This window comes from Psittacula echo (assembly GCF_963264785.1).
Source record: "Psittacula echo genome assembly, chromosome: 1".
NCBI lineage: Eukaryota > Metazoa > Chordata > Aves > Psittaciformes > Psittacidae > Psittacula > Psittacula echo.
Genome location: NC_137735.1, coordinates 152022685 through 152038834, shown reverse-complemented (window position 1 = coordinate 152038834; position 16150 = coordinate 152022685). Strand labels below are relative to the sequence as shown.

At 35.4% G+C, this 16150-nt stretch overlaps 1 protein-coding gene across 6 annotated transcripts in view; it reads right to left on the bottom strand.

Annotated features, from left to right (window-relative positions):
- MON2 (MON2 homolog, regulator of endosome-to-Golgi trafficking) overlaps positions 1-16150 on the bottom strand; it is a 73410-nt gene that overhangs the window by 47285 nt on the left and 9975 nt on the right. For all 6 annotated transcript variants that reach the window (XM_080621987.1, XM_080621988.1, XM_080621989.1 and 3 more), the window contains exons 2-10: positions 10983-11046; positions 6832-6959; positions 5858-5989; positions 4700-4829; positions 4088-4185; positions 3301-3426; positions 2352-2546; positions 1493-1617; positions 963-1102 (exon numbers count right to left, since the gene is read on the bottom strand). In XM_080621987.1, the coding sequence (XP_080478113.1) occupies positions 963-1102; positions 1493-1617; positions 2352-2546; positions 3301-3426; positions 4088-4185; positions 4700-4829; positions 5858-5989; positions 6832-6959; positions 10983-11046 (1138 nt within the window). The remainder of the gene's footprint in view (positions 1-962; positions 1103-1492; positions 1618-2351; positions 2547-3300; positions 3427-4087; positions 4186-4699; positions 4830-5857; positions 5990-6831; positions 6960-10982; positions 11047-16150) is intronic.

Sequence of the window (16150 nt, the reverse complement as noted above, 5' to 3'; positions counted from 1 at the left end):
AATATATAGCGAGACTAAACTATTAATTTGGGCAATATGAATACACCCTGAAAACTACGTATACCTTTTAACACAGTAAAGCTCAACAGATCGAAACAACAAAGTCATGCTGTAAAACAGAAGCAGTTAATCAAATGTTGCCACTAACACAAACACAGACTGGTGTCATTTTCTGTGATCCCATTGAGCAATCAGACATATACAACTATTTTTATATCAACATAACTCCTTGAAGTGGTAAACATTACACCAGTATAACAGAAGAGGTACAAAGCTTTGGTAGATGCAGCTTTCAACTTCTCCTACAAAACAACTACTTGGCTGTACTCTGAGCCGCAAAAACCAACTACAGCAGTCTAAGGTGTTCAAGGCTAGGTTGGAAGGGGCTTTGAACAACCTGATCTAGTGGAAGGTGTTCCTGCCCATGGCAGAGGGGTTGGAATTAGATGATTTGCAAGGTCCCTGTTTTCACATTACAGAAAAAGCAGAGATAACCTGTAAAACTAAGATCTTTCTTTTTACCCCTTGGCTTCCTCAGGCCAGTTTCATCCCTGAACATCCAGAAGAACTAGTGATTGCCTTCCAGAAGGAAGCAAACACTGTTTTACTACTTCCATTGCACACTGCCATAAACAACATCCCCACCCAAGGAGAAAGAAATATACTAGAAATAAGAAATAATTTCCTCAGAATTTCTCTTAGAAAAGTTGTGAACCAAGGAGCTTGGTTGCTGTAAAAGCTTTGCTCTGCTGACTGGGAGCTACATCTTGCCCACCAGACAGACAGATAAAATCACCTGTTGTACCAGACCTGAAAACACTGGTTTGTTTCAAGCTATTTTTCCACCTCAGTGAACAGAGAAGTACAGAACTGTATCAAGCCAAACACATATACTGAATCAAATCAGAATTTTTATTACTCAATGCTGTAAAATTAAGATTATAGTAAGGACAAGGCTTTACCAGTTTGGTTTGGTGTTGCCAATGTATTCCCTGTGCTTGGTACAAGAAATAGTGACTGGATGAAGGACCCCAGTGCATTCACAATATCACGGAAAACTTTAGTGGAATGTTGCTTCATATCATACGACTGACAAAAGGACCTGGAAAGCATTTTAGAAGATACAGTAAGTATTTTGACAAATTAGGGACTAAAAGCATATTGTAACGGCAACTCCTTGCCCCCTCCCATGAAAGTGCAGACTTACAGCACATTTTAACTGCAAATATTTAGGTAAATTAACATATTTAGTTTTAGGTAAATGCTCCTTTGATACTGGTAGGAGAAAGAGGGTTTGGAACACGCAAGTAACAGTAATTCAGCCCTTCCTGGATAATAAGCATAGTCTAATGCTTTATTAAAAATATCCTGAAGAGTTTATTGCATTTAAGTTTCTACATATTTACAATGTTTTAGAAAGCATTTTCCACCAGATAAAAATAAAAAGATTTCTTAAATGTTATGTAAAAGTGAAACTCAATATATTTAATACCTTAATAGCTGAGGCTGCACACAAAGCCTGTGAATAGATTCTACTGCAACAGCTCTCAGCCACTGTGGTTTGTCTGCATCCAGAAACTTAACCAGCAATGACAGAAAGATTTCACATTCTGTTACCTAAAAGATATAGTTTATAGCCATTAAATAAAAAGAAAAACCCTCCTCCAGATATTTTCTAAAAAAACTTTCTGTTTCATCCTAGAAGTCCTATCCCAGGAAGTTTAGCACAGGATCTAAAAAATCCCTTCAACAAACACGTACTAAAAATTACATAAAAAACATGACTAATAATCATAGTATTTTTGTCAAGCTAACGCCCCATACGCAATTGTACTGAAGGAATTAAATTCCTCAAAGACACTGCAATGAAGTCCTTACATGTGACAGAGTAAAAAATGAAATGAGAAAAAAAAAATTCTTCTTTAGAAGATATCTAAAATTCAGGAGGTAAGAACAGCTAAACGTGGTTTTCATGCACATTCTGTCAACAGCGTCTGCAACACAAGTCAAAAGCCTCTTAGCAAGTATTAACAAGCAATCAACAGTATCTAAAGCCAGCAAACCATATAAACTCAGAAGGTTCCCAAAACTTTAACTGAAAGGCAGTCAAGTACAGAAAACGTAACAGCTAATCTAACCTGAGAATTTATACAAGCTCACGTTTAATAAAATCATACATGCAGAATACATGTAAATGCAAACACACAGAAAAAGAAAATAATATTTAGACTTCTCTTCCTTCAGTATATATGAACAGTTCCCAAGAACTAATTAATACTATTACTGACCACAGTACTGGCATACACATAGAAAAACAGAATTGTATAAAGACAAATTGAACATACTCTTACCAGCAAACCGTAAAACTGCTTAATCAAAACAGAAACTACTCTCAGCAAACGCATACAGATGGGGAAGTATGGTTTTTCTACTGGTGCTGGGGAAGATGACGTGCTGGAACCTTGCCTGAATTTGATATTTGGGGAAAAGAGCTTTATAACAAGAGGGCAAACTCTTTCTTTAAGAAGAAAACTGAATTCCTGATGCTGAAAAAGAAAACAGAACAAATTTTAAGCAGATAATCTTTAGTTTCTACCAGTAGCTCTGATTATGCATCTTATTTATATTTGCTGCTATGATCAAGCACCCTGAGTTATGTAAATCGTGGTATAAATTACACACTCAGGAAATGAAAAGGAAGAACAGCATACATCATTGCAAAGCTACCAAATAGCATGATGAAATGGTATGGTCAGGTTCATACCCTGCACCCCTCTTATTGTACTTTGTAAACTGAAATATGCTGCTAATACATCATTCATTATATATTTATTTTTTTAATTTAGCTCCTGTCTCCTAAAATGCGTGACTGTAGGATCATGCTGCATTTATATGTAGTAGACCTACACAGTTCCTAGTCATGATTCTTGCTGTTTGGCAAGTGGGCCGAGGTTAATGTTTATGTAGAAATAACAATGCCATAAACTAAGTAACAGAGCTGTCATAAATCATGCAAGATCAGAAAATGCATCTTTGGAGGAGATTAAAATGGCAAAACAAAAAGCGAAACAGAGTAAAACATGCTCTACAAAATGCACAAACACAAATCAAGTGTATGGGAATAGAAAAAAAAGTGGACAAAAAGCACAGAGTATTTCTCTGTCATAAAACCCCAACATGTAAAAGCTACAATTCCTTCTGAAAAGTAGTACTCATGGTAAATTAAAGAGGAGTTAACGAAGTGTAGATTTTAATACCTGTATGAAAAGTCTTCCTATTTTCCCTCCAAGAACTACTCACTTGTAAAAACACTTGTGGAAAGTCATTAAGGACTGACTCAAGAAGTTCAAGGCCAAATGTCCGGGTCATTTCTGTCATACCCACAAGCCAGTAGGGAGCATCAGCATTAACTAATTGACAAAGATCCTTAAAAAGAAATACAATAACATTTACATTCTCTGCACAGTCCTATACTGCCATAAGTTTACCAAGTCTACAACAAAATCTACACTCTCTCCCTCTTTTGTTATGAGGGATTGTCCAATTTCAATATAACTTTTTCCCAAATACTTTTACTTAAATTTTTAAGCAAAAACTTTAAAAAAGAAATTTTAAACTTTGCTGACATGCTTGTAGCAACTGTGTTCATTCCTGCCCTCAAAAATATCTTAAGACCAGTAAATTTGCTAAGTCAAGAAGATTTTAACTGGTGTGATGAATACAACTGCTACTATTTATCATATACGGAACTTTAATGTACAATACCAAGCACAAGAATCAAGATTGACTTACAGTAGCAGTATTTGGCTCACAGAAAAAAGAATCTTCACTTTAACACAGACATGCATGTTTAGCTGTTATTTAAGATGTATAGTAAAACATATTCCTAGACTGCCACTTCTTCATTTTCCAGTCACCTCCCTGGGATACGCATATCACTGCCAATTACAATAAATGCATGTAAGAAAGCCTGAGGCTCTGGTTAAAGACCTTGTCAATATGCCAACAGCAAATTTTTGAAATTTGTTAGAGATGTAGAAACACCCAATCATAACTGCAAATGTATAAGCATATGCTCCCCAACTACCTGAAAAAGCATATACGCATCCTTAGCACATGGCTTCAGTGTACTGACAGATCTTCTGTTACTATTTCCTTGAACTGCAACTGGCTGGTCAGTAGTATCTGTGTGAAAACAAACCTCAGTTTTGTTAACAAAGAAACTGTTGAAAATCAAGCACAAACTAAGTGTTCTTACATAAAGATTCTAGGAGAATGGCCAGGTAATTCTACTGCAAGTTTTCATGTCTACTGAAATAAACATTACATTGAATACCAAGGATCATCAATACCAAGCACTTCTTTCCAACAAATGCTCTCTTCAAAACTACTGACGTGTATTTCACACTCTGTAATCTAAGTTATCTTCACCATAAATAACATGTTCACCTCAAATTCCTTCACAATACTCATGTGAAGACCAGTTCTCACAGCTTGAAAAATATCTAAGTTTCATACACTGATGTACTGACTTGGACTGACACAATGGCTAAGGGTTACATCTTGTCTGAATACAAGTAAATTTATAAAAGACAGTAAAGATTAATGACTGATTTTTTTATAATGTTTATAAACATTTTACTACTTCTTTAATTAAAAAAAGATAAACACAAGAAAGCAGAGTAAGAAGTATGCCCACCTTTGTATCGTTCATCTTCAGCAACCACCCTCTCAAATACAACAGTAACTACCTGCCTCACTGTAGCTGCTGCAGTGTTATTTGTGATATTATCTTTTGTGAAGTGCAATCGAAAACAAAGTACAATTGCCTGAAAGGGAGAGAAGAAAAAAAAAAAAAAAACCAATATATTTTCATCTTTTAGCTACTGATTGAGGAATTCTTTCCACTAGTTCGTCAAAAGGTTGCCTGAAAAAAAATTGTTTTGATCATTTTAAACTTGAAGAATCAGAGTAAGTTTTATTATCCTAGCCAAATACTCTTTACTAATCCTCTATAAAGATAATCTAGAACTGGCATTAACTGAAGTATTACGAAGTGCTAATAAAACTACAATTACCATACAGAAACACACAGTACTCAACCACATAAAACAAGGTGCGTGAACATTAACGTCAAAAGGACATTCGGATTATAAGGTTAATCACAGAAAGGTCAGTCAACTTCAAAGGTAAAATGCCATTCCTCACCTACATTAAAATCACAATACTTTCACAACCATGTTGCCTCAACTGCAATTATTCCTCTCTAAAGTGCGTATTTTCAAAGTGTCATTGTGCCGGCAGTGACCTGAACATTGGTTTCCACTGGATTTTGTATTACATCTAACATAGTTTAATACTTACTTATTCTATAATGAATTTTGAAAATTAACATCTCTATGGATAGTGAACCCTGTATTTCTTGTTCTTTTGTTCTTATTCCATGTTCTTGCACTTGCATGAACCTCAACCGCACCTGGCCATAGTGCTACATGCTCTAAGCCATACAAGATTCAGAATTTTCTTTTGCTGCTTTTTCATGTAAATGACTTGTGGAGTCTGCTCAGATGGTATCCCCATGTTAGTCTGAAATTTTACAACACAATCTTACATCTCTGGACATTAAGAAAGAAATGCGTTATTATGGAGGAATTAAAAAACAAATTGAAAATGAACCTAGAAGAAATCCTGTTTTCAGAGTATAGATATAAGACAATAGGGACACAACAGAATCAAGAAAGCCCCTCCTTTTCCATTAATTACAAATGCTTTATATGTAAAATTTATCTCTGTTTTTCTTCTTGGATATTGCACGTACTATGCTGTATGTACTTGGTTGCCACTAACAAATTCTTACCTTGGACAGTGCTTCATCATGCACAACTGTATTGGTTGTTAAAAGTACAAGAACTGTCTGGAGCAATTTAAGTTCTTCAAGACTATTTTCCATTAGTTGCCAAAGCATATTAATAATGTTTCCTGCTGCAGCCTACAAAGAAATAATTTTTTACCAACAATTAAGATGCTTACACACTGGTATATCATGTGTACACATATAAGCACAGCACTGTCATAAATGCATTTCATAACTGTACTTGCCTGTTTGTTTATACCATGGGACCACACTGAGAATACAAAGCCAATTTCATTGTCACAAGCTTCCCAAGGTATTTTTAAAGAACTGACAGCAGTTATCTCTTAGTGCGTATTTCAAATTAAAATGCACACTTTATTTTCTACTTGAAAATACAAAAGAAGCAGTACAAAGACTTTTTACTCTCAAAAGTCATTCATATTGAAGAAAAAACAGTGTAATTTTACATTATGCAAGCACAGTATTATTTTCACCAGCTTCTTAACACACTATATATGCAGTAGCGTAACATATCATGACATTGACAGTTGCAGGAAATGTGCACCCATTTAATCTTATTTTTAAAATTAAAATGTAAAAAACCACATAATACATAATGTTATCAAACAGAGTAAACGTTGTGAATACAACTTGCAGAATTTTATTTATCAAGGACATGTTCTGTTCCTGCAGTGTAAGAATGCAAACTAAATGAACTGGTTTGAATTTTCATTCATTTCCTTCTAGAGGTAACTGATGGTTTAGCACCTCTTTTTTAATTTTAATTTTTCTTTTTTTTTTTTAACGGTCAAAAATGTTTCCTTTTAAATTTCCATTTCTTAAAAACAGATATAAGTGAAATATTTTGCAGACTACACTCATAATAACATAAACAGCCCCTTAAAAACAGCATTCACCTTCAGTTTGAGTATTCTCACACTGGAATATTTATGTATTTATATAAAGGCTGATCTTACCTCTGAAACAACTTCATGGGACATGAGCCTCTGTATGGCTGCTAGACACAGCTGAGTGATCTTTGGTTCCTTTGTTCCACAACCCATTAGAAAAGGCTGAACTACCTCTGAGCTGTTCTCTTTTAATGCTTTCAAAGAGAGACACAGAAGCAGTCAACATTTAATACTTTGAAAAATACAATGCAAAATTTGTTAATCATACCTGTTAACCAAAAGCAATTTCCAATCTTGGAAATTTGGGACTTACTCTTGCACCATAAAGAAAAGCAAAGTGAAGACAGTCACTGAGCTGCCACATCTTCCTCCACAATTACTCTTAATCCCAAGCACCTTCTCCCTTACACACTCAATAACTTTCTCTTTCCAAATCCAGAACACCCGCTCTGGTTAGTAAGAAGATGTAAGGTTCTGTCCATCCCAGAACTTTTTTCTGGCCTTGCAGTGGTGACAGGCCTCATGCTGGTAGCTGCCTTCTGCTCTGCTTCACCTCAGCACCAAATTCAAAGGCAACAGTGTGGTACAGACATTCCAAGGCAAGGGCACACAAGGGGAATAGCAAAATGCCTCCAACAAAACAGGAGGAGAAAGAGGCTGGACTGTTTGTATCCTGGGTACATACACCTGGCTGTGAATTTCTCAACCAGTGTTTTAGTGAGAAAGGGCAGCTTCTTAAAATGAAGCTTTGTCAGGAGAAAACACAAGTTTCATGAATTACTTTTTTTTTTTTAAGGAGGAAAATACTTCCCCCCAGTGAATACAAGATTCCACAGAGTTATTGAAAAAAGTTTTTCCCCATAAAAGTAATTCTGGAAATCTGAGATAAAGTTCACAAAATTTAAAAATAAAGTATTTCTGAAAGATGACAGGAGAGCGTGAATCTGACTGCTGAGTGCTTCTCTGCAGGCATGGCTGTTGATTCACGCAAACTTATAAGATTGTAGCTGCTCATTACCATGTCAGGTAATAAAAATTTCCTCACAGTTTGAAGTTCAGTGTGTCCTTAATCTGAATGGTATACACTGTGTTTTAGTCTATGTGTAGTGAGAAACATGTTCATGAAAAAGTTTCACACGTTTTTAGAGCACAGATCGCACCACAAACAAAAACCACATTCTTACATAAAAATGCAAACATGATCTACTTTATTTTTTCTGTTGAGCAATCTGAAGTGAAACATCAAGGTAAAAGCTACAGAAATACATTTTAGTGATATTTTTCAACTTAAGCACTAATTAATATTACTAGCAAGTTACTGTGAAAAGAATAGGCTAGTATAGATACCAACTTTCTCTAAGGTAATAGCTCTTACAGGGTGATATTTACATATATATAGTCATAGTTTCAGCAGCCTCTTTAGAGCCAGTATTGGCTCTACATCTGACAGAGGCTGACCTTGCACCAAACACCTAATCAAAACCAATTAAAATGTCAGCATAAATGTGAATGAATACATAGGTTTACTGCCTGTTTAACAATCTGCTTTTATTTCAAGATGCATTATTTCAATTTTCAAATTAAAAACAAAACATTGGCTACTTCATCAAAACCAGAAGTTTGTTTCCAATTAAGACATGTAATTTAGGCATCTAATTGTCAGTATCTATGTGTGACCTAGATGTCTAAGCTGCCTGTATAGTCTATGAACATTTACAACACCTTGCCAAGAGAGCTCACTCTAACATGGGCACAAATGTTCTAAGAATGGCAAAAATGGCATAAGAGTTAATAAGACAAAGAAAAATTTAAACCTTTTACAGTATTTTTCTTATAATCTATTAAAAACAATCTCCCAACAAGATCTATACAAGGATTTTTACTCTATGAAGCTGAAAAATTAATGTTTTGTAGACCTGGTTTGGTACTGATCATTATACTAGCTTCAGTGTTAAATACACAGAAGTTTTCTTACATCAAGGTCTGCTTCCATTTTGCTACCAAAATTGTGTAAATACATATTGGAAAAGAAATCTATCATAATGAATCACATTAAAAAAAAAAAGTTTTGGGATGTAAAAATTTACTCCTTCATTCCATCAGCAAGATAATAATTCTGATTAACTACTATTCTGATTAAAAGAACTTCTAGAACAGAAATATAAATTGCGTATCTCAGAGTCACATGGAAATAATTTCTCACATTTACCTCCAATGATATAAAGCACAGGCTGACTTCTCCTTTGAAATCACCCAAATCCTCATAAATAAATTATAAAGCATGTACAGACTGCTAAGAATGAAGACTTTGAAACTGCTCAGCTTAACTTTTCCAAGAGAAAGAAGTTAGATCTATGACCTTAGAGTTCTGCCAAGTTAAGCACATCTCACCAGACACAATAAAGTTTTTTAACATTTTAGTGAAGACCTTAAGATTGCATCTATGGCTCTAAAATTGTAACCATTCACAGTGTAATGCTTCAAGAAAGCATCAGGTCAACTTATTCAAGCCGACTTGATATAGTTGTGTTCACCTATTTTAGTGAAATGGCAGTTTACATCAAAGTACAAACTAAAAAAACATATCCTGGTCAAAATACTTGCAGGATTACTAGAATGTCTAGTAGATAGTCTTAAATCACCTAGCAGTCAAAAGTTATCTACTTCACTAGATTTCACAATTATAGTAGCCTTTTGCAGCTTTATTATTCCTAAGGTATACACACTATTTTCCTCAAAAAAAGCCACTACAGATAGGAGACAGATAGGAGACAAAAGAGACCTTGACATTAACGTATCTACAAGATTAGGTTACAACTGATACCTCAAAAAATACAAGGGTCCATAAAGAATTAGAACTTTTTAATGGCTTTATGTTTAAACTATGGAATGTTAGGATAATATGCAGGCAAAGTATATGTTCCCCTCTGTTTCACAGTTTCTCACTGGGAAAAACATTACTATCCTATTAGCAAAGATTAACTAATCAAAATAACTTTCAGGATCTGCAGGTTTTCCAAATCTCATAACAAAAAAAACTGTAGTTTTTTTGCTGAATGAAATAAACACGAACTACATTCTAGTTGAGAACTTCCAAAGGAAAAGTGGTTACAAAATCTGACCAAATAACAGAAAGTGTTCCCTCAAAAAGACAACAGTAAAGACTGCCTATCCATGCCCAGAATCAACGACCCTTCACATCTCTTCACTTTGAAATGAAGATTTAAAATCAAAGAATTTTGCAGGATTACAAACCAGCTTTCTAAAATATAAAGCTCTTCACACAGAAATACGCCAAAGAACGCTGACAGCTTCGCAAATGGCTAACTAGAGATTTCTCTTGTTCATTTGTGTATTTTGATATAGCTGACATTACCTGGCATAGTTTTCCCACTTATGTCAGCATTCATGACAGCAGTAAAAACAAAGAAAATAAACAAATAAAAAAGAGGCATTAAAATGAAATATTGAGGGTTGGGACTGCTACTTCAAATAATTCTAGAAAGTGCCTCCTTACCAGATTTAAGCACCTTAAAAGAAGAAACACTTTTACATCTATTTCATTTGGACCTTTCAGTAGACACTCAAGTATTGATATAGGACATTCAAATCTGGCCAAAGGTTTTACCAGCAATTGGCAAGAAGCCACCAATTTACAAGCTATTTAATAAAGCTGAAGAAAGTCAGAGATACAGTTTTAAGCACTTACAAAACTGCAACTCACAAGATATCTCCTGTTCCTCAAGGCAGTGGTACACCTTAAATTGAATTACCTTCTCTCAGATCAAGATGGATTTTTGCCTGCCAGGTACAAGTGTCCAAAGGCTAGACACTCATACTAAACACACAGATGAGGATGATACCCAGAACTCCACACAGATCACTCAACAACAGCTGTGGTAAACACAGACAGTGAATAAAACGTTGAGAATTTGGACTATTTCATGCCATTTTTCTAAGTGGATGATTTGTTCTGTAGAGCCACAACTCAAAATGGAGACCTTCCTCAGCATCAGTCTAGCACTAACAAAAAATAGAAGTAGTATTAAACACTTCTCATGGTACTGAATTTTTTGCTAGGTGCCCAGAAGTAAAACATCATTGATACAGCCCATAAAAAAAGACATAAAGAATTAGTACATGTATGCAAGGCATCTTTTTAGCATTTTGATCTGTAACCCAAGGGTTTTTTTCCCATTGCATTTGCAAATAATTACCTGCCAAAATATCACTGTTACGTGCAGCTATTGTTTTCACTTTTATTATTCCTGATTCAGCAGCCTGGAAGAGAAGAAAATAAATAGTTTAGATGCTATTTCATACATCAATATCTGGAAACAAATAAAAATACCGAAGAAAAATAAAACTCATGGTCTCAGAGGAAAAATGTTTGCGTAATGTTTCAGGTAAGCAGAGCTAATGCAGAAGCGAAATCTTTGTAGCTTCTGGAATTCCACAAGAAAGGGTATATTCAGAATCTTTAGAAATCGCAATTTTCACTGTAATACCTTCCAGTTCTATGAATACAAAGGAAAAACACCAGTTAACCAAAATCCTGTTACCCAGTCTCCGTACAGTTTCAAACTGTGAAACAATTACCATGATGCATAATCTGTCACATTCATCAGGCTGGAATGCTGAAGAAACTTAGAACATCAGTAATTATATCAATGTTTAATACTTAACACCTAACCAATGAAATCCAGTTAATAAACTGGATGTGGTACACACTTGACTATTATCATTGTTCTTCCAGTTGGGTAGCAGTATTTTCCATTTGAAAGCTAACACTTTCACTGACAATGAGTATCAGAATAAAACCCATTTTCCCATGGATCCTGTCTCTCAAATGCCATATATAAAGGTTCCCAAGGCAATACCATGAAGAAGCCTTCCCAACAATTCTCCCCGTTCTTCCCAACACACCATATAATCCACACCAACATATCTTCCCCTTTCCCCCTATGTATGACCTCGCAGCCCAACAGCATCCTCCTCTTCCTCATGCACACCTTTGGTGGAACCCGGGGCTGCAGACAGGCAGGTTAAGGCATGTATGTGCCCAGACTGGCTGGAAGACAACCAGGGGCTGAGTATCCCATCAAGGAGATCACATACCGCTGTGAGGGAACAGCAATTCTTTCTTCAGTTGTCCACAAATACTTCCCGGCATAAATCACTAAAGTCATGTTCTCTAATGGAATCAAGCCAAACTGAAAATACAACATTGAGGCTTTGCATTTCACAATTATGATTTCTGACAAGTTTTGTGTGCAAAACACAAAAATAAACTGCAAATGGCACCTTGCCATTTTTTAATTCCATTAACACACCAAAAACCTCTGGAAACAATTAAAGAAATCATGTTCAATACACTGTGAACCAAAATAAATATGTTTTCCTAACATAAGGTCACAAATTGCTGGAAAATGCTGTTCTACCAAATTTGAAAGTACGTTTCCCCTTTTATTTTGGCTTTGTATTTCTGCATACTTCCCACACTAAACATTTCCATTTTTCCTCTGATACTACTATTAAAAGAAGTGTGCTATCACTACGTAAAACAGATTAGAGAAGCAGAAAAACTGTGCCAGCAGAAATAGGGAAGTGACAGCACATTAAGTTCTACCAAGTAGTAATATTCCCTCTCCACCAAAACACTACTCCAACAAGATTTCCCAGAAAGTCAGGTTAAGATGACTGTATAAATTCATAACCAAGTATCTTAATTGTAAGTTTATATATAATTTATCAAAATAACATTAGAAATGTAGAAGTGAAATTTTCAACTTTAAATTATTTTCCAAAACAACATAGAAACTGCCTTAAGATAATTTAAGAGATTTGTGAAATTCTGCAGAATTATTTAAGCTTTGCTGAACATAGTGTTTCTACTTTAAAAATATAGACAGAATAATATCTACAGTGTTTGAACATACAACATGCTCAATAAGCACAAACGGACATGGAAATATATCTTTCACATAACTATAGTGAGGCATGCCAAATGCAATTCTCATTTATTTTAATTACATTAAGTGTTGAAATTTTTTCAGTCAATCCCCATTCTTTGGTTATAAACTGTCAGCTAATTGGGGGGGGTCTTGTCACAACAAATTGTTCCTATTAATTAATAGGAAGGATTTGTCACGGTACAACTTCAATTATCTTCAAACTAAACCTCATCACATCTACAGGCAATCGATTTCTCTCTTTCCAGAAGTGACAAACTCACTCCAAATCAAAGAAATATTCAGCCTCCCCACATGCATGAGTGACATTTGCAAACACTGAACTCTACACAAGGAAGACACAACAAAGCATTTCCAATGTAGTGTCTCCTAGTCAGTTGTTTCCATGCCATAAAATAGCATATATTGTTTAAAAACTAAGGTAAAACAAAAAAACCAGCTATTAGACTTCTTACTACCGCTTTGAATGTAACAGGTTTTCTTCACAAGACATTGGAAGTTCTGTGGTTACCTGCATTATGCTATGGCTTCTGTTTAGAATCCCAGTTCAAAAATGTTCACAGTTAAAAACTAATTATACTGTACACACACACAAAAAAAAAAAAAACACAAACCAGAAAACAACCCTCCACTATACATGTAAAAATACCACATACTAACATTTAACAAAAGATTACCTCAGTTGATCACAAATAACCAACAGAAATAAATGGGACTATGAACAGTTATCTGGCTATTCTGGATACATCAATATAAAAGTGTATTTGGATTGCATCAATTTAACTCAGCAAGATGTTACTAGATTTTAAGTTTACAAATTTATACCAATTACTATAGCACTCTCTAGGTCACTGCCCGATTAGAAAAGGATCTTATAAACACACTAATCAAGCAGATGCCCCTCATCATGCTGGTTTTATGAGTACAAATATGATAATTTACTTTCACACAAATATAATGCATTGTTTTTAAAGCAGTTACCACATTAAAAATTAACATAACCAATTTCCCTTAGCACCCCAGTAAATAGGAGTCTAATGAGCAAGTCAGTACCTCTTTAATTTTAAAAAGAAGCAAGTACATGCAATTCCTGTAACATAACAAAGCGCAAGCATACCCGAAACCTTCAGTCAGTCAATTACATTTCCTACTCTGTTACTTTAATAACTGTGAAATAACTGAAATAAAATGTCTCAAATGTACACTTTCCATTATTGAGTTTTGCTTCAGGTTTCTGCTCAAGCAACTATGGCTCCCAGTTTGGGGAGGGGAAATACTAATGAAGAACAGAAATTGACTCTCGGTGATACTACATATTCAAGTCAATCTCTTCCAGTACTTTGATTTGATTTTAATCAAACAATCAACAGTCTCACAGCAAAATTCAACAGGACCCTCCAGGCTCAAGAACTTGCCCCATCATCTTTCTCCTTACTTGGAACTTACCACTTCACCCTTCACAAAAACCAAAGTAAAACAAATGGAGAATTTATGTACAAAAAAACTCAAGACACACACAGTGCAGGGTGAAGTAGACTGAAAAGAAGCTGGTGCATAGCATCTACCTCCTGGCCTCAAAATTTCTTTCTCAAAGTATAGTCTGACAACAATATTCACAGCTCCCCGAGACCCTCACCCTAAAGCTACCTTATAGACAGGCTCTCCACACGAGAGAGCCCAGGATGTGGAAATTCATAGAGACTTTTAAACCCAGCTTTAAGAGTTTGCCAGGTCCAAAACTCCTTCCTCCTCACAGATTTCTCAGTCCTCAGTTCAAACAGGGAAGAACTTCAATCTTCTTGTCATTACAAGTGCTGTACACACCTTTCAATTTTTCTTAAATCTTAATCCTTGTGTAGGGCCAAAACTATCAACCAGGTAACAGAAACAGGTGATTTCTACTCACACACGCAGCAAGCAAAGATTTAACCCATCTTCAAGCAGAATCAACACTTTCCAACATACAGGTAACATTCAAGAGCTAAGTTTCTCCACATTATAGTCTGCGCGCAAATATTTAAAGATCCATAACTCATAAATATCATATGCAGGTATTAGGATAAATGGGGTATGCAATTCTGCTAGCTACTGTTCAGGATGATGTATATGCAAGCCACCCATAGCAGCAGCAGAGTAGTAAGTGCATCTGAAAGGCATCAGTTCCTCAAATCTGTCTTCCAGGGACACTGTAGAAGCTAGCAAACCCACCAAAAGATACCACTATAGCTAATTCCATGATCATAATGATGCCACCTGGCAGGCCAAGAATGTCCACAAGGAATAATGGCATGGCATATGCTGGAACACGTAAACCATGTAATTATTCAGCGGTTTACTTCTCACAGGTGAAGACATTGCAGACCTCTACTGCACTGCATATGGATGAGCAAGCAAAGTACCAGAAGGGTCAGGTGGGATGTAATGAAAACAGCACATCAGCTGTTCCACAGTAATCCCTATGGATTTGCCCTTACTGTTGGGTAAACATGAAAAAGCTACCCTTCTTTCACTGAAAAATAACACTACAGTTAACAACTTTTCATGAGGGAATGATGATACAATTCTAATCTCAAATCTCTCTTAACAGTGACCCTTTTCAGGAAGTGAAAAATCCTCACCCTCTGTCTCTGCCATTATCAGCAATTTTTTAGAAGTTTCAAAAAAGGGGATTTTTAAAGGTTTCAGAAAGGATCAACTTGCTCATCTTCAAAGAAGCTGGTATCTCACAATCAGGACCAGATGTAGCACCTCTTCTTTTCTAACCGAAAATTATATACACACATTAAGGTATTTAATGGAGCAACCAGCCATGTGCTAGTTTCTACTAAGGCCTGATCTGGTGTTAAACATGCTTTTGCATGAGCTTCTAAATGTGATAGTATTGTTACCAGAAGTTAGTAAAAAAAGTAAATCTTTCCATTGCTAGTGTTTTGAATGACCATTTGTGTTTTGATTGTATGTTCAGACCAAATTGCTCTTTCCAGAGATACAATTTGAAGCTTATACTACACGACCTTTTGACTTCTCCCTTATAAAAAGAAAATCATTCAGGAATGCTTTCAGGAACGATGGCCTGTGCTGGTATTTACAGTACACTGTTTGCCAACCTCTTAGTAAGACTGAACGAAAGTAATATGTATGTCATCTATGGTCACTTCCACATCTATTACTTAAAATAAAAAGAGCAATTTTTTTTCTATTAATCGTTATCTGCCTATCTAGGGTCTTTAGATAAGAGATCCTCCTGTCTACAGTACAGTTTCACTTCGCTGTTATTCTGGCTTGCTTTGTAAAAGCACATTCTGGACCATTACTGTAGTACTAAACTATTATTTGGAAAAAACAAACTCACAAAATGCTTCACACTAAATCAACCTCATGAAAGCACTTGATTACACCACATTTGTGTTAAA